The following is a 23,860-nucleotide window of genomic DNA, read 5'->3' as shown; positions in this document are numbered from 1 at the left end:
CCATCAACAAGCACTTTTCAAACTCAAACAAACCTCCACTGTGGCTGAATATCAGAAAGAGTTTGAATGCCTCTGCAATAGGGTAAATGGACTCTCTCCTAATGCTATAGTTGATTGTTTTGTTTCTGGGTTAAAGTTCACTATCCAAAATGAATTAGCTATCCACCAACCTACCACAATTTCACAAGCTATAGGATTAGCTAAACTCATAGAATCCAAAATAACAGCTTCACGTCCTTTTCAAGCAACAACCTCCAAATTTTCTACCACAAAACCACCACTGTTACCCACACCTTCACCACAACTTCTTCAAAAAAAAACCTGCCCCACCACAATCCTTACCCATCCACCGTCTCAACCCAACCGAGATGCAACACCGCCGTTCTCAAGGCATGTGCTTCAACTGTGATGAAAGATTTCACTCAGGTCACCGTTGCAAAACCAAGCAGTTTTTGCTCTTGTTAACTGAAGAAGACTCTTCTTTTCCAACCGAAAACCTTTGTGCTATTATTACTCCACCAAACCCACCTGACCTTATTGACTTAAATCCTACATCAGACCAACCTACTCCAACACTTCAGATAACAACACATCCCAACCAAGCACTGAAGCCGAGACTTTTCATCTCTCCTTACAGGCTCTGAATGGACATCCCTCGCCACGAACCTTATGGTTCACCGCCTCCATTCATGGCCACAAGGTCACTGTTTTGCCCGATTCAAGTAGCTCCCATAACATCATCCAACCCTGCATATCCTCTTTCTTACACCTACCCGTTCAAACATTCGCCTCCTTCCTGATTATGGTTGGCAATGGAGACCATATCCATTGCACAGGCCTCTGTGCTGACACACCATTACTGGTTGAACAACACCTATTCTCAGTTCCACTATATGTTCTACCCATCCAGGGAGCAGATGTGGTGCTGGGCGTCCAATGGTTACAAACACTTGGGCCATTTGTCTCGGATTTCTCAGTTCCTTCCATGCAATTTTATCACAACGGAACTCTTATCACTATTACTGGCTCAAGACCACACACAATCACACCGGCATCTGTCCATCAATTGAACCGGATGATACAAACAAATTCCATTGCTACTTTTCACTCCGTTTCCATTATTCCCATTGATAACCACAACCCTACCACTACTGCCACACCATCAAAAGAAACCACCCTCTCAACATTTCACCCATCCATACAGAAAATTTTACACCAATTTTCCCACATTTTCTCGAAACCGAACTCTCTACCACCATCACGCCCTCATGACCACCATATTCACCTTGAACCCTTAGCCACTCCTATCAACATTAAGCCATACCGATACCCACATTACCAAAAAGAGACCATGACCAAACTCATAACCGAAATGCTTCAAGATGGCATTATACAACCTAGCACAAGTCCATACTCTTCACCGGTTTTATTAGTCAAAAAAAAGATGGCATATGGTGTTTTTGCGTCGACTATAGAGCTCTTAACACCATTACCATCAAAGACCGTTTTCCTATCCCAACCATTGATGAACTCTTGGATGAATTACATGGTGCTTCCTATTTTTCCAAGATAGACCTTCGTTCCGGATACCACCAAATACGGCTTGTCTCCGAAGATATCCACAAAATTGGTTTCCGAACTTTTGACGGTCACTATGAATTTTTGGTGATGCCCTTTGGTTTATCCAACGCACCCTCAACCTTTCAAGCCGCCATGAATGACCTCCTTCGCCCTTACCTTCGCAAATTTGCCTTGGTTTTTTCGACGACATCCTCATTTATAGCCCAATATGGGAATCACACCTCTCTCACCTTCAAACCATCTTGACCCTTTTGTCCGACAACCAGTTTTATGCCAAACTCTCCAAAAGTCAATTTAGAGTCCGCTCCGTTGATTACCTTGGCCACATAATCACTACTGCAGGAGTACAAGCAGACCCATCCAAGAATCAAACAATCACTACATGGCTGATTCCAAAGAATGTCACTGCTTTGAGAGCTTTTCTTGGTCTCATGGGTTTCTATAGGCGTTTTGTCTTCTACTACGCCTCCATTGCTAGCACCTTAACCGATCTACTCAAATCCAACTCCTTCCATTGGACCAATTCAGCTACCCAGGCATTCCAGCAACTCAAAACTGCCATGGCCAAGTTACCTACCCTCACCTTTCCAGATTTCGACAAACCTTTTGAAGTAACCACTGATGCTTCAAATACGGCTGTTGGCGCGGTGCTCTCACAAAACTCTCGACCGCTAGCTTTCTTTAGCAAGAAACTGAGCCCCCGCTTGTGTGCTGCTTCCACATATGTCCGCGAGCTCTACGGACTCACTGAAGCCATAAAGAAATGGAGGCAATACCTCTTAGGTTCAACCTTCAAAAATTTTACCGACCATAAAAGCCTCAAATGCTTGATGACCCAGATAATCCAAACTCCCGAGCAACAAAAATGGCTCACCAAACTCGTGGGGTACAATTATGAAATCCACTACAAACCCGAAAAGGAAAATGTTGTTGCCGATGCATTATCTCGATTCAATGAACCACCAATTGAAGGAATTTGTGCAATGATTAGTTCCCCCTCTTCCCCTTTAATTTCTCAGTTGCAAACATTTTTTTTCTACTAACCCTGTAGGTTAGAAATTACTCAAGAAGGCAGAGGAAGATTCACAAATGCGCTGCAAGTTCACTCAAAAGTCCAACCTGCTCTACTTCAACAACAGACTCTTCATACCTCCGGAAACCGGCCTCTACCCTTGCACGCCTATCAGCCTCATTCTATTGGCCCGGTATGCATCGTGACGTCAAAAAATTTGTGCAAGCTTGCACCACATGCCAACATAACAAATACAACACCCATGCTCCCTACAACCTTCTCCAACCATTACCCTTGCCTCAACAAGTATGGGAAGACATTTCCATGGATTTCATCACAAACTTACCATTGTCAAACCAAATCCACCATTTGGGTAGTTATAGACCGCCTAACCAAATTCGCTCATTTTATAGCACTACCCCCAAATTTCTCGTCCGCTTCATTAGGCCCAATCTTCATCTCTGAAATATACCGCCTCCATGGTGCACCCAAAACCATAATCAGCGACCGTGACCGCGTCTTCGTGAGCCAGTTCTGGAAATCTGTTCAAACACTTAGGCACAACATTTTGTTTCAGCAGTTCTTACCATCCCCAAACAGATGGCTAGACAGAGGTCCTCAACAGATGTCTTGAAACGTACCTTCGCTGTTTTGTTATTGATGAACCGCGCCTTTGGGTTCGTTATCTCGCCTTGGCCGAATTTTGGTACAACTCATCATTCCGTTCTCCCATTGGCATGACTCCTTTTGAAGCTTTCTATGGCAGATAACCACCAGCTCTTGTTCACTATACCAGTTGCACAACTAAAATTGATTCACTTGATGGCCTCCTCAGCAACAAAACTCGCGTCCTCAAACTGCTCAAACAAAACTTAACCCGCGCAAGAAACCGCATGGTGCAACAAGTCAATCTTCATCGCAAGGATAAATATTTTGAAGTGGATCAGTGGGTTTTCTTAAAGCTTCAACCATACCGCCAGATTTCAGTGCACAACAGAACCTCTCAGAAATTAGCCAAGCATTACTACGAGACCTTTCGCATTATCAAAAAGATTGAAGCAGTGGCCTATGAGTTGGACCTCTCTGTGTTATCAAGGATACATCATGTTTTTCATGTTTCACTTCTCAAACCATGCCATGGCCAGTCAGCAACTCAAGTTTTCCCTCTGCCAGCAGCAGACTCTTTTCCACCATTGTCACCAGTGCCTCTTGCTGCATTGGGTCATCGCACTATTAATGGAATTGAAGAAGTCTTGATTCATTGGGATGGTTTTTCCCCAGCTGAAGTAACTTGGGAACAACGACTGGTTTTTGAAGCTAAGTACCCCGCCTTTAATCTTGAGGACAAGATTTGTCTAAATGGGGATGGTAATGATACATCTCAAATGAGACCCAACTCAAGTGACAAAGTGGGACCAGTTTTAGACACTCGGCAGCCTCACATTGGGCCACATGAGAGACCAAAGCAGAACACCAAAATGCCCAAGAGGTTCTTGACCTAAAGGCATCTAAGGAATCCTAGGAGGAGACAAAAGCATGTGCTTCCAGGAGGAGTACCTCCAGGACCGTTGGAATGCAGCAGCTCAATAATAAGGAATCCTAGGACTTTTATTTTGTTTTATTTTGTTAGGCCATTAGGATATGGACAGCTGTCACATAACCCTAGAACAAGTGTAATACTTACTGTGTATAAACAGAGGTAACAAATGAATGAAGGCAAGAAATAATTTTATCAGAAACTCTCTCTTTCCCCTAGACTTTTCCCAATCCCAAGGGAAATTTATTCTCTTTGCATTTTATTCCTATCATTAACTTGGCAGTCGTGAATACCGAGAGAGTAGTAAGACTCTGATCCTAATATACAAACGAAGGTATTCAAGTTGTTCTTGGCTTCATGCTCGATAAATTCAACAATGAAGTTTGCGATTTCTTTTCCTACTTTTCTATCATGAGACTTGTTGACATGTTGTGCACTTGAATCCAAAATGGCACAAATTAAAGGCCACATGATTTGGCGTGCCACATGATCTTGGTTGAGGTGGTTAAAGAATTGAACGTATAAAAGTATGGCTCGTCCTCTTGAATTTGAACACTTTTGACAGGATTCAAAAAGGATTCCATCTTTTCCATTGTCATGTAGAATCAAATTGGCCGGTTAGTGAGGTAGCGACCAACAAGGCGAAGGCGAACGTCTGTGATTTGTGTGGGGATTTCATCCGGTTGGAATTCAAGTTCGTGGTTTTCATTGTTTAAAGAGAGGTGATGAAGAGATGTCGTGAGTTGGTGAAGGAGGATAATGATAGGGTTACTTTTCAGAGGTATAAAGTGATAATGTTACTTCTAACAAATAGAGAATGATATTACCAGTAAGTAAATAAATATTTCATAATCATGTATATCAAAGTACAAAAATATTAAAAATATAGTTGTCACTCTCTTTTTCTTTTCTTCTTCTCTTTTTTGGAGAAAGGTGTTTTAGGGTTAATTTTAGAATCACCTTTTGAAATCAATTCTTACGCCTCTTTTCATTAAATAAGTGATTTTCACTATATTTAGAGCCCGTTTGTTATAGCTTTTTTTAAGAAAAAATCACTTTTTTTAAGAAAATAATCACTTTTAAGAATATTGCATCTGTTTGTTACAGATTTTTAAAAAAATCAGAATCTAAAAAAAATCTAAAAACAGCTTCAAATGAGAAGCTGTTGAGAGCAGCTTCTCAAAAAATAGATTTTTTTTAGAGGAGAGAGAAAATATGGATTTAAAGATTGAACTAATTTTGTAATAAAAAAATCGCTTTTATATAGCTGTATCCAAACAAACTAAATTATTTATAAAAAAAAAAAGTGATTTTTATTACTGTAAACAAACGCAAAATAGATTCTGATTTTTCATAAAATCTCTAAAAAATAATCTCTAAATTATTTTATGTCAAAATCACTTTTATTTTAATCCGTAACAAACGGATTATTATTTTTTTTTTGTGATTTTCATGTGTATAACAATGCATTGTCAGTGCCAATATTGAGTTATATATTGCTCATGGAAACTAGTTTGTTTTAATCTATTATCATAGTGTAGTGTTATTTTTATTTCTCACCTTTATGCAATTTCCAATTAATTTTCTTTATGATTTCGTTCAAAAGTTACAAAATACTCCCTTTGTCCCAGATTATATAGCACGTATTAATAAATGTAATTAATTTTATGTCAGAAAGAGATGTTATAAGTTGTTTTACAAAATTGTCTTTAATAAATGATATAAGAAAGATAAGTAAAAGAATTGAAAGAAGAGATAATAATTAGGTATGGCAAAGGGGCAGGTCGGGGCGGGTTTAAACATCCACGTCCCCTCCCTCGCTTCCATGCACCCGCCTTTGCACCCGTCCCCAAACCATATTGGGAGTAAAAATTGTACACCCAACCCCGCCCCCAATGGGGACGGGTCTCCCGGCCCTGCCCCCACCTACGAAAACTCTATTTTTTATAAAATATTCAAAAAAATGCATATTTTTTCATTTTTTTTCATAGCAACAAAAAATAATAATTATATTAATAATTAAAGATCTAATAAAAAAAATTCAAGCGAGCAAAATAATTATAATAAACATGTTTCAAAAGAGTACTAATATATTAAAATAAGTTGGTGCTTATGGAAATACGATTATTAAATTTAATAAAGTAAATTTTAAAAAGTGGGTGCGGGGCGGGTATAAGCATCCCCCGCCCCAAACCCGTACTAAAACTCATATTTCCCCCACATCCGCACCTGCACCTAGTTAAATTGACTTTTCCCAGTTAAATTCGGGGCGGGAGCGGCCGAGTCTGGACAGAGGTGGGTTTTGTTTTCATGTCTAACAGTAATCAATAGTTAAAAATATAATAAAAAAATAATAACATTAATACCTCATTGATATCGTAAAACACATAATTTGAGATAATTGTTTTCTTCTTAAAAGTGACGTATAATCGGGAACGAAGAGCATATTATTGTTTTTTTTTGTGGTGCAAATTGGGTATTTTCCATGCATAACTGCGGATATTAATCCTTGAGCATTGTGGAATTCAAATGGACAACAACCTTTCTCTAAGACTTTTAACGTTTATGCATGTCCAATACTAGATTCCAACCAAAACTTAGTTAAGGTAAAAGAGACATATTCTATTTCATCTTTTTTTGACGTTATATTCTATTTCATCTTAGCTCGCTCTATTGGATATAGTGTATTATTGTTTGAGAAAGTAAACTCAACATTAAATAAAAAAAAATAAAAAAATAAAAACTTAAACTAAACTCAACAAATGAGTCGTAAAAATGGTAAATCAAGTTAGGAGAAGAACAAACATTGTGAGATCCGAAATGAAATGAAGTAACCACCGTATGTATCTATCTTTCAAACAAAGAATTCACCTCAACACTGTTATCTACGCAAACCAAACAACTATGTCATTTTCAAATTTGAGGCATGTTTCTTCCGTCTCTGTATTCATTCCCAATTTTCCAAACCCTAATTTTCTGATTCGTTTATTACCCTATTCTTCTTCAAGCTCAACAACAATCCTTGAAGATGACAACAAACACGATCTCGTTTCATCATTCAATCGATTGCTCCATCAGAAGAACCCTACCCCATCCATTTTTGAATTTGGTAAGATTTTAGGTTCTCTTGTTAAGATCAATTGTTACCACACTGCTATTTCACTTCATCGACAAATGGAATTTAACGGAATTGCTTCAGACTTGGTCATTTTGAGCATCTTGATCAATTGTTTTTCTCAATTGGGTGAAAACCCTCTTTCTTTTTCTGTACTGGCCAAGATTTTCAAGAAGGGTTATGAGCCAAATGCCATAACTTTAACTACACTCATCATGATAAGGTGGTAGCGCTTGGATTTCATTTGAACCAAGTTAGTTATGGAACATTGATTAATGGGTTGTGTAAAATTGGTGAAACAAAAGCAGCTCTACTATTGCTGAGACGAGTTGATGGGAAATTGCTTCACCAGCCTAGTGCGGTAATGTACAACGTGATTATTGATAGTATGTGTAAAAATAAACATGTTAATCATGCTTTTGATTTATATTCTGAGATGGTTGCTAAGAGAATTTCCCCTGATGTTGTCACGTATAATACTTTAATTTGCGGCTTCTGCATTATGGGTCAATTGAAAGATGCAATTGGTTTGTTTCATAAAATGGTATCAGAAAACACCAACCCAACTGTGTATACCTTTAATATATTGGTTGATGCATTTTGTAAGGAGGGAAAAGTAAAAGAGGCTAAAAATGTGTTAGCTATGATGATGAAACAAGACATCAAACCTGATGTTGTTACTTATAACTCTTTAATGGATGGATATTGCCTAGTTAAAGAAGTGAATAAGGCTAAGAGTATATTCAACAATATGGCTCAGGGGGGAGTGAATCCTGGTATTCAGAGTTACAATATCTTGATTAATGGGTTTTGTAAGATTAAAATGACCGATGCAGCCATGAATCTCTTTGAAGAAATGCATTGCAGAAAAATTATTCCTAATGTGGTAACTTACAATTCCCTTATCGATGGTTTGTGTAAATCAGGGAAAATCTCTTATGCTTTGAAGCTAGTCGATGAGATGCATGATAGAGGTCAACCACCTAATATAATTACTTACAATTCTGTATTGGATGCTTTAGGCAAAAACCATCAGGTTGACAAGGCAATTGCATTATTAACAAAATTGAAAGACCAGGGTATTCAACCAAATATGTACACATACACTATTCTTATTGATGGACTGTGTAAAGGTGGAAGACTAGAGGATGCACAAAATATTTTTGAGGATCTTTTGGTCAAAGGCTATAATATAAATGTAAACACATATACTGTTATGATCCATGGGTTTTGTAACAAGGGCATGTTTGATGAAGCAATGGCTATGTTGTCAAAAATGAAAGAAAATGGTTGCATTCCAAACACCGTTACTTATGAAATAATCATCTATTCTCTGTTTGATAAAGATGAAAATGATAAAGCGGAGAAACTTCTTCGTGAAATGATTACGAGAGGCCTATTGTAAGACTGAAACTAGGTAAGATGTTTTCTATTTATCTGTTGTTATATGGTATTTATATTTAAGCATGTAGAGTGTACTAAGCTTTGAATGTCACACCTAATTTTGACAAATAACTGTATATAATCATGGAGTGAAATAAAAAAAAAATAAAAAAAAAAACTTATTTTGTTAGTATGAAGTTGCAGAAATTCGGAAATCTGCATGATGTGTACTTTTTATATGTTTGCCTTTAAGGAAAGGTGAAGAGAAGTGGTGAAAGGCTAATGGTGATCTGTAAAGTCTAGGGAGGACTGGTTTTCTCCCTCCAATTCCGTATGAGATGCTACTATTTTGGAATTAACATTATACATTGTTATTTATTTTTACACAATTTTCCAGTATGTGAGTGCCTAGGGAGGACTGCTTTTCCCCCTCCAATACCTTATGAGATGCTAGTATTGAACTAGGATAGGTAGTCACTAGATATGAGTGGATGTGCATTCTTTGATAGATTGGGCATAGAAATCACTAGCGACTTTTTTTTGGGGCTGACTAAGACCATGCTCATTTTGCATTGATGGGAGAAGGTTCAACACTATCTGAGTATCATTGCTATCGAATACCTCATTTCCCACAGTTATGCAAAGTTATTTTGATTTGTGAAAGGTAAGGTTGAACATGATGCTGAATCCAAGTCTGAGCTTTTGAAAGGTCTGTCATATTCTGCAGATACTCATTTCCTGAATATGGTTCCTAGTCTTCATCTTAGATGGAACATTTGTGTATCTAGTATCTTCTCTTGATATACCATAAATATGATGAATAGTTTAGGATGGCAGCACCTGCACACTTTTTTAACAAAAGACAGCATATCATATTCATGAGTATGGTTCATGATTTACCTTTTAAAAATACATGTATTATCATTTTTTGAAATATCTATTTTAGTTGATGCCTCAGCTGCACACTTAGACTTCTAGGCCAGCAACAACTGTGATTTGATATGCGTTTTGGTGAGGTTTGCAATGTGCATCAAGCCATGAAGTGTGATCTTATTCAAGTAACCTAATTCCTAGAATTCGAGAAATCTATCAGCGAACAAAAGATGAGTGGATTTAGAAAATAGTGTACAAATTTGATTTTAAGAAACAACTATAAGTCTTCACTTCTCATTTTAAGAAATCTATCCATTTTGTTTCGCTTAAATCCTGGTACTATTGATTAAGCATTTTGCATAGAAAAGTGAAGGAATCAAGAAACCAGTATGGTTCCTTCTTCACATTTCCAGAGGGTGTGTTGATCAAGTGGCACCTATTCGAGATATTTTATCATTTTTCAGTTTCTGTTCACTGTTTCATTCTTTCACTGCCTAAAACTAAAATCCTATTATTTGGATACTTTTAACAATTTGGGGGCCTTTGTAGAAACCTGTATCTCCAACAATTTGGGTAGTCATAGACATATTGTAGCATATCTTGCATTAATTGTGCTTAAAATTTAAGAGCTTATTGCTTGTTGTTAGTCTAGTAACAGTTTTATATGGTGACTACCACCCACGTCATCTGGGTATCCATTCTTAAGAACGTACTTGGACATCATAATAAGTATACTAGCGAGTATATTTTTACTTTTCCAACTATTGTTGCAAAGAGTCATTTCCTATAGCTCAATGATTATGTATGTCCTTTACTTTTCCTCCTGGAACCTTCCCAACTGACCATTTGATGGACAGTGATAGCAGCAGTAGTCCCAGTCACAATCCTTTTGATAAGGATGTCGGCGTGGTGATCTTGTTTGGTTTAGAACCTTCATTTTTTGAGGGCATGAAACTTCATTCTTTGTTAAATTCTATATCTATAATTAATGATATTTTTCTTATTAAAAAAACGTTTTGCTTCACTAGTTTCTGGTTTATGTAGACTAAAAAGCCAATTCTTAGAGCAAAATTCTGCATGATAAGGATTCTGAATGTTGAAATCAGTTGTCATCTCCAAGAGGAACATTGATTCCAAACCTAGTCTAACGTGTTTAAAACTCACAGACACTTGATACAAAATTTGGAAAGAAATGACAGATGTTTTCAAAGGAGCCAACCTCCACCAAGTTAAAAGCTTAATTTAGAAAACCAAAGGTTAGGTTTGCACCAACACTGCAACAGTAATTTTTTTGAATATTGAACTCATTCCATCAGGTCTAGGACTCATAAATATGCCTACATGCCAAATTTGAGTGAATTTGGACTTGAATAACTCAGTTTATGGACAAGTTAGTTAATCTAAATTTAGTAACAATGACAATAGCGAACTGGACTACACAACTTTTAATGCCAGTAAGGTTCAGGACTCTAGCGAAGTACGACAAGTTCCAATTATAAGAGGGAATCGAAGTGTGTGTGTTCAGGTAAGCCAAACCGAGGCTGATTTGCACTGTTAAAACATGGAGGACACTTTCTGAATTTCTATAATTTTTGACAGGTTTCATATACTCAATAATTTCTAAATTTTGAATTTGAAAGCTAGCCTCCTTTATAGCACTCCATCAAGGTGAGGTTTAGCATGGGAAAGGAAACTTCTTTCCCATGATGGGAAAGTTAAAGCACAGCCACAGATATATTATTTGTTTATTTCGACGGCTGAGATTTATTACCTGTTAACTTTTTGATAGGTCTATCAAACAAAAACTGTGACCCCACCTCATAATTAAATAACCTTTTCTCATTTGTTTGAAGTAATGGTTTTTTTTTTTCTTGCAATAAGTTATGGGCTTTATACGCCCCTGCTCTGTTTGAGAAATAATGGAAACCCCATGTTCACAATTTGCTTCCTGGAAAATGCATTGTTGTCGTATAGCAAATGCACACTTCCAGTTTTCTCTTCATCATCAAATGCATGACAAACTTTTCATAAGAGTTTTAACGTTGTTTCATGTCTAAACTTGAGATTAAATTGAAACTTGGTTAAGTTTGAAGAGACTCATGCCATCATTTAAACTTGGGTTAGTGGCTGTCATCCTTCCAGAAGTAAAATGAGAATGATCATATTAGAAAGTGCAACAACCAACTCTGGTATCTAATTCAAATGCATGACAAACCACGAAGAAAGAATTGACTGGTTATTTACTTCAGTAGGGGAGAAACTTGTGGATGAACTATTAGATCTTTTAGTAACCAAAGAACTATGAGGTATTTATGAACTTCCTAACGTTCAATTTCAACTTCCTTCATGAACTGAAGTACCGACACAAATTTTATCATTTAAAAGAAAAAGAAAAGGTGAGTAGTAGTATGTGATTAACTAATGAAATACAAAGTAGGCAACTTGGTACTCAGTTGAAGGATGTTGCAAGAATTTAAGAAGCTCCAAAGCTTGGCATTCTTTTATATACAACGTGGTGTTAAACATTAATTGAGGATCTCAACCACCTTCTCTCAAAGCAATTGCACCTTTGACAACCTGCTCTTCATTACTATGACAACATTTTGCTGTCTAATTTAACCTTTGCTGAAGAAATCAAAGCTTCTTCTTTAAATCTAAATGACGATGGGGCTCCTAACGATTAATTATGTGCAACATTTTTTTTTCCAAGAGGGTTGCCTTAACCCCCAATTTAAACTCAAACCTCGTTGCAAAATTTGCTTAGTATTTTTTTATAAGCTTCAAAAGTGAAGTTTACTTTATTAATTTCAATAATAACAAACTGAAGTTTTCATAACATCACACAATTAAGCACTCTATCAATAAGTACAGTACCAAATAAAGCAAACCATGAGTACAGTACCAATTAAAACAAAAAAGAACAAAGTTTAATGTAGCAAAAGTTCCTAAAGCATAACTGAGGCACACAGGATGTAAGTCAGAGACACGAGCTTTGATGTGCCATACAAAGGCTCGATTTTCCTTGAAGAAAAGCCATGTTACACATTGATCGAAGTATCTCATTCACCTACAAAACCATGTTACACGTTTATTCAACTCAGTTAATGAATACACACCTGAAGTGGTCATTACATATAGCAATGGAGTATTGGTGGTTCTTGAAAATAAATTAAACAAAGCTATAAATCAAAGAACGTTGGCCAATCATAATCAAAATTATTTCAAACGGCTGTCCGCCTACTACCATTATAAGATAATGGAACTTAATGTCAGTATGTAAATTATAAGTTGGTAGAAATGCTAACAATAAGCATTCAACACAGAGAAACTAACTAGTTTCTTTTCATTGCAAATTAAGAGTATGAAATCATATGCTATTCACCATCAAACAACATAAATTCTCTAATCAATTATCCATGATAGCCAAGACCTATACTATCCTTAAAACATTATTCAATGGAAAGAGGTAAAACTAAATGCACCTTGATAACTTGGTGAGCAAGCTGCTTCTTGGTCAAAGCTTTGCTACGCTACATCGACAGACAGGTTCAACGAAGACTGCAATACACAAATTTCCAATTTGTTCAAAATACACTCAAAAGACTACACCAGAAAAAGGAAGCTAAAATATAACACTATTATCTAACACAGCACAGAAAGAACTTTGAAACCATAGCTGTAATAGAAATGACATTTCACTAAGTAACCAATAAGAATATGCATGACAGTATTCTTCTAGGTTTGAGGGACAAGACAGATTAGTATCAATATGTCCAAATTTGAATAGACATGGCTCAGTCAATTTCCAGATTAGGAAAAAAAAAATTCAAACAAACGGAGCCTCACTTGACAAAAAGCATGTTAAGAATTAAGAAAAAATAGCAAGCAAATTTGATTTAAGAGAAGCTTAACAGTTTGAGGTATAAAAAATTAAAAAGCGCTTGTATTGACATATATTATCTTATTTATTATGAGGACTGACCTTTGTTGATAATAGGTTGTGTTCTCTGGGGAGTACGACTTTGTTTTTGCCCTTGTGAATACAAGCAGATAGCAGAGGAGCTAAATGACACAAAACAGCAAAATTTAGAGACATGCTGGGAAATGAATAAGGAATAACACACCAATAATAGCTTGAAAGTTACACCCAATAATAGATTGAAACTTACCAGGAAATGATAGATTTTCACCAGCTGTTGCCGGCAATGTTGCTGAAATTTGTACTGCCGGAGATGGAACATCAGGAGAACAAGCAAGGGAGTTGAAATTCACATCAGTCATAACTTTTGGGGTAAAGCAGCTGAAAATAGATACCAACAAAAATTATGGAACTAATTCCGACAACAAATTGACACCAGGTATAATAGAAAAATATGTGCTAAAAATGATACAAGAAATGTTACAAGAAAGGGCATTAAAATTGAACCTTGTTTTGCATTCAAACTTTCCACGCAACACAGCAGACAGACAAGGAGGAGGAGGAGGAGCAGCAGCACGTGCTACCGCCTCCCATACTAGTGCAGGTACTTTGGCCTCCCTTTCCTGCACCAGTGGTAGGAAGCATTTCATTGATTGCTATTCGTCTTCATACACGCCTCCATCATCAGAAAAATCATCAAATGTTCTCATATCAAGCTGGTAGCGCAAGATCCCACCTATCCCACCAAAACCCCTGCAAAACTGTGAGCCTTCTTGTGATTTATTGGTGACAAACTCGAGAGTGCAACCAAACCGTCTGTATTCATTTGCAAACCAGTCCAACAGAGACGTCTTTTCCTGAACCTCATAATCAGCAGCAGTTTCAGGATCTCTAAAATTGCTCTGCTTGGCTTCCTGCTCCTTGTTGAAGTGCTTAATGACAACTTCACCGGTAGTACTATTTTTTAAAACATACCTATTCATATCCAGATTTTCCCAGACAATGAGTGTCTCAACAGCTCCAGCATCCAGAGCTTGTAGAGTATCATCAACACCAAAGACATACTTCCCAGTATCCTGACTGATTTCCTCAAAGTATTTTCCAATCAAGCGTTTCTCCTGAATGAACTTGACATTGGACAAAATTTCAGAAGATAGTTCAATAGCCTGATTAAACCCATTCTCACCTCCATAAGATACATCTACAACATTAAGTATTTTTGCCTGAAGACGGGGATCAAACATATCTGACTGACTAAGCTCAGTTTTGAAATCAGCAGAACCAGCAAGTATTAATCCAGACACATTAGGCTGGCTGGTAGCAGGATTGATATAAAACTGGGTTGCTAGCTCAGCAGTCTTCCTCACATAGTTATGACGCTTCTCCATGCGAAGACGAGCAAAACGCAGGGCAGACTGCCCTCCTCTTCCATGTTTCTTTGGAAGATCGACACTGAACTTGTGAAGCACCTCTCTTGTATTACCACTCAAGGTCCCGAACAATGTGCCATTACCGTCCATGACAATAAATCCAAACTTGTCATCAGATTCCAATAGCTCATTGAGAGCTTCAGTGTGAAACTTGTTGTCACAAAGATAGAGAGACGCGTTGATAGGTCTAAATGGTTCAAAATCAATGGTCACCTTTTTCTCCTTCCCATCATCAGTCACAATTGTACCAGTATACAAAACAAGCCCGTTTGGAGGGACCTTGTTATAAAGCTTAAGCCTCTGCTGAGCAGAAGTGATTGCACCAAGCACAGACTGTCGATTCACCCTACTCTTGATGTTTGAAGCAGTTCCAAACTCATCCCCAAGCATCTTAGTAACACGAGCAATTTGATCACGCGGGGGCATGATAAGAGAAATCATACTCGTCCCATTTCCTCTGGCAGCTTCAAGAGCCTTGATCAATTTCTTGATTTTCCACACCTCAATGTTCTTATCGGTATCATGAGCGTCAGCCATCTCTGAACAATAAGAGACTAGTAACCTTGAAAGAAATAAAAAAGAAAACATATCAGCTATATCCAAAGAAAAAAAAAAATTAAACTTAATGCATGATCAAAAAACATATACCAACAAAAAGAGAATTAATTAAAAAAATAAACATGGAGTTAAAGAAATTATTCAGTAAAAAATTACACTCAGACATCCAACTATACTGCTAACCACAGAGAGAATTAAACAAAAAAATACACATGGACTAAGAAATTATTCAGTTAAAAATTACACTCAGACATCCAACTATACTGCTAACCACAGATCAATTCATCCCTCCAAAAACTCAAACAAACATATCACTCCAATAACACACAAGACTCTATTATATTTTGATCATCAAATCAAATTCAATACAGATGCAGCTTTCTTATTAACCTTTTCCCCAAAAAATATCTCCCAAAACAGAAAGATCCAGCTCAATCATCAAAACGAATACTCCCATACTTCTTATAATTACAGGTCAATTCATCCAATAAAGCAAGCAACAGGAATACAGAACATACAAGAATCAATTTCTTGACAATACATCACATGAAAAATTATCCATATCAATATCAAATTCAATAATATCCCACGTAACATTGTCTTAAATTGAAAAATCCCCCAAAACATAAAATCCCAGCTCAATTCACAAATTCTAACATAAACTAATAAACAAATAGTCTTAACTCTTTAGCGGCAATATTTGATTAAAAAAATAGTATATTATTGCAAATAGCTCCTTCTGTTTACATGATTCGTACCCAGATTACCCCATGTCATAAACAATTCGTACCACAACTATGATACACTGACACTGACATGCCAACACCACTGATATTTTGAAAAAAGCACATAATTCCGTGTCGGTGTCATGTCCGTGTGCCCGACACATATACACACCTAATCTGAGAAGTGCCCGTGCATCATAGCAACACACAAATCACAACAAAAACAATAATTACTAAATCAAATAAAATCATATATCATCAACACAAAAACACAATAATACACATTAAATTACTAATACATAAAAAAAACACAGCATGTAAAATCTTAATCATCAGAAAACAGTGCATGTCATCTATAATCTGTAATATCGAAATATATGACTAGATCAAAAAAAATTATAAATTTCATATGAATCGAATTAAAAGTATACATATAAATTTTGAAATCGCGCAAAACGTGAAATTCACACCACACAAATCACAACAAAAGCCTTAAGTACACTAAATCAAATAAATCAGAAACTTAGAAACACGATAATACATATTAATATTAATACCAACACTAATACATAAACAAACACGAGCATGTGAAATCTAAATCATAGAAAACAACGATTATGATTATAACATGGTAATATATGACGAAATCAATAAAATTCATATGAATCGATGCAGAATGAAAAACCTAGAAAGGTAAATCAAACAAAAAAAAATATACATATAAATTACAAAATTGCGAAATCGCGAAAATACGAATATGATTAACGATTATTAAGCGATTGAAATTGAAAAAACGATGAAAGTACCGTAGCGGCGCAAATCTGAGAGGAGGCCGCGAAGAGAGAGACGTGCCCTAGCTGAATTGTTGATTCGATGAGAAAGAAAGAAGCGTGAGTTTTCAGCACTTGTGTGTATTTCAAGTGCTTTTGTAGTTTTGTTGTTGTTAAACGACACCGTTTTGAGATCTTTTCTATGGGCTTGTGGAGATGAAATTACCCTTTAGTCCTTGTATATTTTATTTTTGAGAAAAGACTAGATTTGTTATCTTTATTGTATATTATTTTTTATTTTTTTCTTTCAATAGCTCAGTGGTTGGATCACACACTTTTTTAACTGTTGAGAAGTAAAAAATCCGGGGTTCGAACTCTGATCCCTGCAAATATTGTCCTTGATACCTACCAACTGTTTTAAGAACACTTGAATTATGTGCGTCAATAAAGTAAACCAATACATATTGTTTTCAATCATTTTGTTTCTTTATTCTAAGAACACTTAAATTAGATGATAATAGTTTGAAAATTTTATTTTTACGGTTGCAAGCAAAGAATACCCTATTTACAAATATATATATATATATATATATATATATATATATATATATATATATAACCATTTTATTTCTCTTTGTTAGGTTCAGTCGGATTAAGATGACTTTTAAATCAACGCAATTGGTTTATGTTTAGGATTTCTACAAATAAAATGAAATATTAAAAAAAAAAAGTTTAGGAGATAGGTTGAAAATCCGTCAGGCGCCTAGTAAAGCTAACCGAGACTCAGAGACGACATTATTAACAACTTTATGCAACCTATAAGAAATGAAAGGTTAGAGCATCTTCAATGGGAGAACTAATCTTGGTTGCTTGAGTTACTTTTTGTGGGCCCAAATTGCCACAGTGCATTTAAGCAAATCTCAATGAGTTCTACTCCAATAGTAACTACAATAAGCAACACATACTTGACCCCACAAATTTATATTTTTTTATCTTCACTTAATTTTGATTCAATTTAAATTTAAATTCATTTACTTTATTAATAGGTAAAATAATCATAAATATTAAAAATACAAAAATTAAATAAATGATGCATACATAAAAAAATTGAATAAATTAATTTTTTATAACAAACAAAAACGACGAGCAATGCATATAAACGAGAAATACATGACGAGAGAAATACATAAAGAAAAGAAATAATAATGATGTTTAATACAAACAATGAGAAATATATAAATTAATTAGTGTCGTTCTCGCGTCTGAAACGTTCCCAAATATGCTCCACCAAATCGGCTTGAAGTTGACGATGAATTTGTTTTTCTTGAATATGTGTTCTCCTTTGCATGTATGTTTCTAAAAAGTGTTGATGAGGACCATTAGATACTTCAAGTGATGAAATGCCATTATCGACATAATTGTAATCAAAGTTACCATCATATGTGTCACGTTCGTCTTCGACAATCATGTTATGCATTATGATGCATGCATACATGATATGTTTCATTGTATTCACGTGCCAAGAAGGTGATGGACCGCGTACAATTGCGAATCGAGATTGAAGCACTGCAAATGCTTGTTCCACATCTTTTCTTACTGATTCTTGTCGTTTGGCAAATAATTGTTTCTTTTCTTCTTAGGGCATTGGGATGGTTTTGACAAATGTAGCCCATTCAGGATAAATACCATCAGCTAGAAAATACCCGATATTATAAGTGGTAGTATTCAATGTGTATTGTACATTGGGTGCTTCTCCTTCTAAAATATTGAAAAACAAGTTGGACGTATTTAAAACATTAATGTCTTTGTTTGAACTCGGAGTACCAAAAAAAAACATGTCAAATCTACAAGTCATATGATGCAACTGCCTCAAGCATGATCGCTGGCTTCCCATGATCTCCTCGACAAAATTGTCCTTTCCAATCCACTGGACAATTTTTTCATTCCCAATGCATACAATCAATGGAACGTAGCATACCAGGAAAACCATGTGCCTCCCCTATTTTTAGCAGGCGAAGAGCGACAGTGCACTTCTGGGGTGGTGAAAGGCTTGCTCTACGAACTGCATCAAACCTTGTCTGAAAGTATTCGTCATGATTTCCAAGGGCTTCTACAAGTCGAAGAAAAACATTCTTTCGCATTCGGAATGGTCGTCTGTTATACCCTAATTTTGGACCTAAAAATACTTGTTCAATTCTCCCTTTCTTGTATCTTAAGTCATTTGAACTGTCTCTGATCAATTGCATCTATCCCTGCATTTTATTTCAATGTTATTTGCAAAATTCACACAGAAGGGTATTTTAGTCATTTCCTATGTTAAAATTTCTTTCAGTCTTTTAAAAATTTGCTTGAGTTCTTTCAATTAGTGTGAATAAGTCCTCATTTCAATTCTATGTCAAAATCCATTTCAAAAGATTACAGTTGAAGTCATTTTGAGTCAGTTTTGCCCCTAGGGGCATTTTAGTCTTTTCAAGTGTCAAAGCTCTGTTTAAACTCTTAAAATTGTTTCTGAGTCTTTTAATTTTGTTTGTATAGGCTCTTGCTTTATTTCCCTGTTAAAAATCCATTTTTAAATTGCATCTGAGTCATTTTCAGTCGTTCTAACCCTAGGGGTATTTTGGTCATTTCACGCAAAATTTCGGCAGAGAGAGGTTACTTTAAAGTACCTCATTTAGGCCATTGGTTCATTTTAGTCCGTTTTGTCAATTTTAGTCGTTTCACTTTACGTTTATTTCAAATTACGTCTTTTAATTCAATTTTATTGTTTTTTTTCATTTTTGTCCTAGAAATTTCCAAATTTGCATTTAAGTACTTCTCTTAAGTTTTAGATTTTACTCTTAAGTCCTTTTTATTATTTTCAAGTCATTTTTTTTCTTTTTTCCTTTTAGTCCTTTTTGAGTCATTTACAGTTAGGTCCTTTTTGTCCAAAGTTTTGCAGTCTGGTCTTTTTATTATTTGCAGGGCAGTCCTCCAAAGTTTCAAAATTGCACAAAAGGCCCAAGTCCAAAATACAGCAAGGAACGAGTTAGTTACAGGTCCAGGACACATGTCAATGCGCCATTGGCCACCAAGGCCACATGGCAGCCTATAAAAGGAGCCAATTCACCAGTCAAAGAGAGGATCAATCATTACGAGCCAACTCATACAAACACATCTTCATCAATTCTCTCTCCTCTAACAGAATCAAAACCGTTTCACCAAGAAAAAGATGAACATTCATCTTCATCATGCATAAACCCTAATTTCCAGCAACCAAAAATCCAACAAAATTCAACGAATTCAAAACGGTTCTCAGTAATCCATTGAAGGATCATCATCATCGAACCTTCAGCTTCCACAATTCAAGCATAGATTCGTCGCCGAAGCAACAAACCTATACGATCATGGAGTTTGAGCGAGAGAAGAAGAAGGATTGAAGCTAGGGTTCAACCAGAGAAGAAGAAGAAACTCACCGATCTATTCTTCGGCTTCCAGAAACAACAAATCAAGTACCAGAAGAACCAGAAGCAATCACGAAGTTCATCAGTGGAATCTCTGTTCGAATCACCGAATAAAACAGGTAACACCACATGCCTTTCTCAGTTTTTTCTTTCAAGACATCAACGAAGGCGCGTGAGTGTGTTTAATCAACGGAACGATGTAGATCGGTGAAGTTCAAGAAAGTTTTCAACGAAAAAGTTTTAAAATCTAAAAGAAGTTCGAAAACCGTAAGGTTTTTCTTCGATCTACAACGTTTCAGTGCTCATATGTGATTTCTGGCCTTAGATTCGTGTTTAGAAGGAAAAATAGAATAGATTAGGGCTTCGTTATGTTTGAATCAGTGAAGTGTTAGCCTCGTCGGAATCTGGAGGTTACGGCGGTTAGGATGAAGATCACGGCGGAATCATGAAGATTCTGGCCGATCTTCATCTTCTCCGGCCAGTTTCATCCATAAACCGGTGAGAAGAAGAGGGAGTCGTTTGAGAGAAGAACGAGAGAGAGAGAAAACCTAGAGAGAGAAACACAAGAATGAAATGAATAAACCGGTCCTCAAAACCTTTTATAAGCAGACTGAACCGGTTTGGTTCAGTCTTGGACCACTGGCTTTACGTCCTGGCCATTAGATCTAGGGGTTGATCCAGTTGGATCAATCCAACGGCCTTCTGCGATTCCTGAAGGATCCAGGATCCGTTTCCTCCTTGGGCTTGGGTTTGGGCTTAGTTTTCCTGCGAGTTTCCCCTGTCTTTGCTGTTTTTGCCACTACTTCTTGCTATTTGCACACCTTTATGCTCAAAGACTTTGTTAAAAATTCCAATTAATTTTTTGTCTTGTGTTCTTAATTAGTTTCTTGACTTTCTTGTGATGCTGTTATGTGTTGAATTTGGATAAAAAAAAATAATAAGCTTTTTTTTAGTCAATTGTTCATTACATTTGTTAAATCTTGTGAAATCTTACATGTTCTTGTGGTCAAAAATTCTTTAAAAATTCCAAGGAAATTCATGAGTGTTTCTTGATAATTTTGTGACCTTTTAGTGGTAATTTCACATAATAAAAATTGGTGAACATAATGTGGCTAATTTTCCTACTATTTTGTGATATTTTGTGCTAAAAATGAATGAAAATTTGCTTGATTTTAATCTCATTTGCTTGATGAATATTTGTGACCTATACCACTTGATTTCATGGAGTCTTAGCCACTGTTTGTGTTTGATATTGCTGCATTAGTGTGAATCTTGATAGATTACTTAGTTTACAAGTTACTTGTGTAAATAATTAATGCAAATATGCTTAAGTTTGCTTCCAAAATGTCAAGTTGACCATGTTGCCTTAATTCCCATTCCAAGATTTGATTCTAAACCTTTAAAAATGTATTGGAATGTGAGAATTATAGGTCATATGGCTCTTGCATTCTATGAACAAATTTTAATCACGTTTGCACTCATTTTGCCTTTATTTTGGTTTGTTTACTATACTTTGTGCTATAGTGTCTTTCTTGCCTTATTTCATTTGATATTGTCATGTGTTACTAACCATTTCATTTCATGTCTCATATTCTTCATAAGCCTTCTCATCTCATCTCATATCCACCTTTAATTTCTTGCATTTTAATTCTTACCAAGGCTTAGAATGTAATGATTAGGACTTCTTGTACTTTACTTCCATGCAATTTAATTTCTTGCAAGACCATAGAATGTATCTAGGCCAATGATGTAAAGGACAATGGACTTTAATAATGTACACCGACACAAGCACCGACACATGCACACACACCACTTTAGGTATATAGCTAGAATATGCATGTTTAGATGTATGTTTAGGATTGTATGTTTAGATGAATGCCTAGGGTTCATACTTAGAAAAATCAATTTCCAAAAAAATGTGAACAAACATCATTCAAACCATTTTCTAAATAAACCTTGGGATCAAAATCCCATTGTAATTTTCCCTTTTATTTTCTTAATCAAAAATTCAATGAAAATAATCATATTTGACTTCTTTTGCCAATGACTAATTCAACCCCACTTTTTACAATCTCATGCCCTTGAGGCCTCTTTCTCTCATTCTTCAAAATTCCATTTTCAAACTTAAAATCAACCAACAAAAACAAAAACATTTTTGGAAGAGAACTATGGTGGATTTGATCCCTTAAACGGGTACGTAGGCAAGGAACAAAATTCCTTCAATTGAACTAAAATAAAAATCCAAAAACATTCTTCTCCCTCCAATTCTTCATTTAGAAAACTTTAGGTGTAAATAACATTTCAAAATAGCATTTAAAAATAAAGCGCGCGCGTAGAAATTAAAGACGGTTCCTATAGGATACTATAGTCGTTATGGGTGCCTAACACCTTCCCGTAGCGAAAACAACTCCCGGACCTCGATTCTCAAGGGTTTTGCTTACTTTTTCCCTTCCCAAGAAAAAATAAGATATCACCGGTTTAAAAGGTTCAAACGTAATCAATGTTTGACACCCGAAGACCAAGATAAAACATCGTCGAAATTGATCTTCTGTGTAAACAGGATTTTTAAAAAAGTAGTCGTTAAATAAATGAGTATGTCCTTCTTCACGACTCCAATTTATCACCCTTCTATTTTGGACATGCCTAGTGTTGTTTTTCGCTTGTTACTTTCACGTATTAATCGTATCACTTCTTCTGCAGGGTTGTCCTCAAAGAATTCATCTATCATCATTTCATCCCATATTGCATCCAGGTTAATGTTTGGATCCATTATGTGGATGATATATGAAAACAAGATAGTTGTAGGAGATGAGAGGATGAGAGAAAATGATAGAATGTGAAAACATTGCACAAATTAAAGATATATATAGTTTTTTTATAACGGCTAGTTTTTTAACGACCGATTTTTAACGGCTAGTTTTTTACAGGCTAGTTAAATCGACATCATTGTAAGACGTTGCAACTGCTTTTCCTTTGATCTTCCTTTTTGCTGCCTTTTGTCCCATTGGGCGGACCACTTGTGATGCTTGGTCATAGTCTGAACAATCAACCGGTGTCCCTGGATTGGATGATGTTGAATACCCTCCACTAGTAGAAACCTTTGTTCTTTTTGAAGAGTTTTTGATTGCTTCTCCCTTCTATTTTGGTTCATCTTTCAATATCCGCCATGCATGAACAACAAGGAATTTTGTTTTCTGTATCTTGTGTATAAATCCTATGTGCCTCTGTCATTATATCATCCTCAGAGCGACCACTTTTGTTTTGATTAACTGCTGCTTTGTAGTAGCCTATAAACTTACTAACACGTTTATTCAATCGGTGATATCGAGATTTTAGTTGACCCGATTCCTTCTTTAGAAGTTGATTGCGGTAGGTGTTGTAGTTGTCTTTGATTCTTAACCAAAAACCTTCAGCTTCTTAATCAACTCCCACAACTGGATTCTTCGAAATGGTGAGCCATGTTTAAAGTAAAAGTGTGTTTTCTTCCATAGAAATTTGCACGAGTTTGTTTTTTCGC

General features: G+C 36.0%; 2 protein-coding genes and 2 pseudogenes across 4 annotated transcripts; 2 read left to right on the top strand and 2 right to left on the bottom strand.

Annotated features, from left to right (window-relative positions):
* Positions 1–802: 802 nt before the first annotated feature.
* Positions 803–4,095, top strand: LOC146917519 (uncharacterized). Its single transcript, XM_085721888.1, has 5 exons — positions 803–1,549; positions 1,848–2,467; positions 2,633–2,786; positions 3,152–3,270; positions 3,390–4,095. Exons 1-5 carry the CDS (start codon positions 803–805, stop codon positions 4,093–4,095), a joined length of 2,346 nt encoding a protein of 781 aa, XP_085578014.1.
* A 2,810-nt stretch (positions 4,096–6,905) lies between these two features.
* Positions 6,906–9,489, top strand: LOC146917518 (uncharacterized). 2 transcript variants are annotated; one of them, XM_085719339.1, is made up of 2 exons: positions 6,906–8,662; positions 9,293–9,489. In XM_085719339.1, the coding sequence occupies exon 1, from the start codon at positions 7,610–7,612 to the stop codon at positions 8,648–8,650; it is 1,041 nt and encodes a 346-aa protein (XP_085575465.1). In that variant the 5' UTR covers positions 6,906–7,609; the 3' UTR covers positions 8,651–8,662; positions 9,293–9,489. The 2 variants fall into 2 exon arrangements, with proteins under 2 accessions (XP_085575465.1, XP_085575464.1); XM_085719338.1 differs by having other exon boundaries at positions 8,882–9,489.
* A 4,181-nt stretch (positions 9,490–13,670) lies between these two features.
* On the bottom strand, positions 13,671–17,017 carry LOC146917517 (eukaryotic peptide chain release factor subunit 1-3 pseudogene; annotated as a pseudogene). The gene is made up of 3 exons (XR_015015667.1): positions 16,940–17,017; positions 13,928–15,412; positions 13,671–13,801 (listed from the first exon to the last, which is right to left on the bottom strand). The product of XR_015015667.1 is annotated as a eukaryotic peptide chain release factor subunit 1-3 pseudogene (transcript).
* Positions 17,018–18,114: 1,097 nt separating this feature from the next.
* On the bottom strand, positions 18,115–19,044 carry LOC146917516 (uncharacterized; annotated as a pseudogene).
* Between the last annotated feature and the right edge of the window lie 4,816 nt (positions 19,045–23,860).

The sequence above is a fragment of the Medicago sativa genome, chromosome 6, assembly GCF_051527215.1.
Source record: "Medicago sativa cultivar Bolivia chromosome 6, Bolivia_mono, whole genome shotgun sequence".
Lineage (NCBI taxonomy): Eukaryota > Viridiplantae > Streptophyta > Magnoliopsida > Fabales > Fabaceae > Medicago > Medicago sativa.
This window is presented reverse-complemented; position numbering and strand designations above follow the sequence as displayed.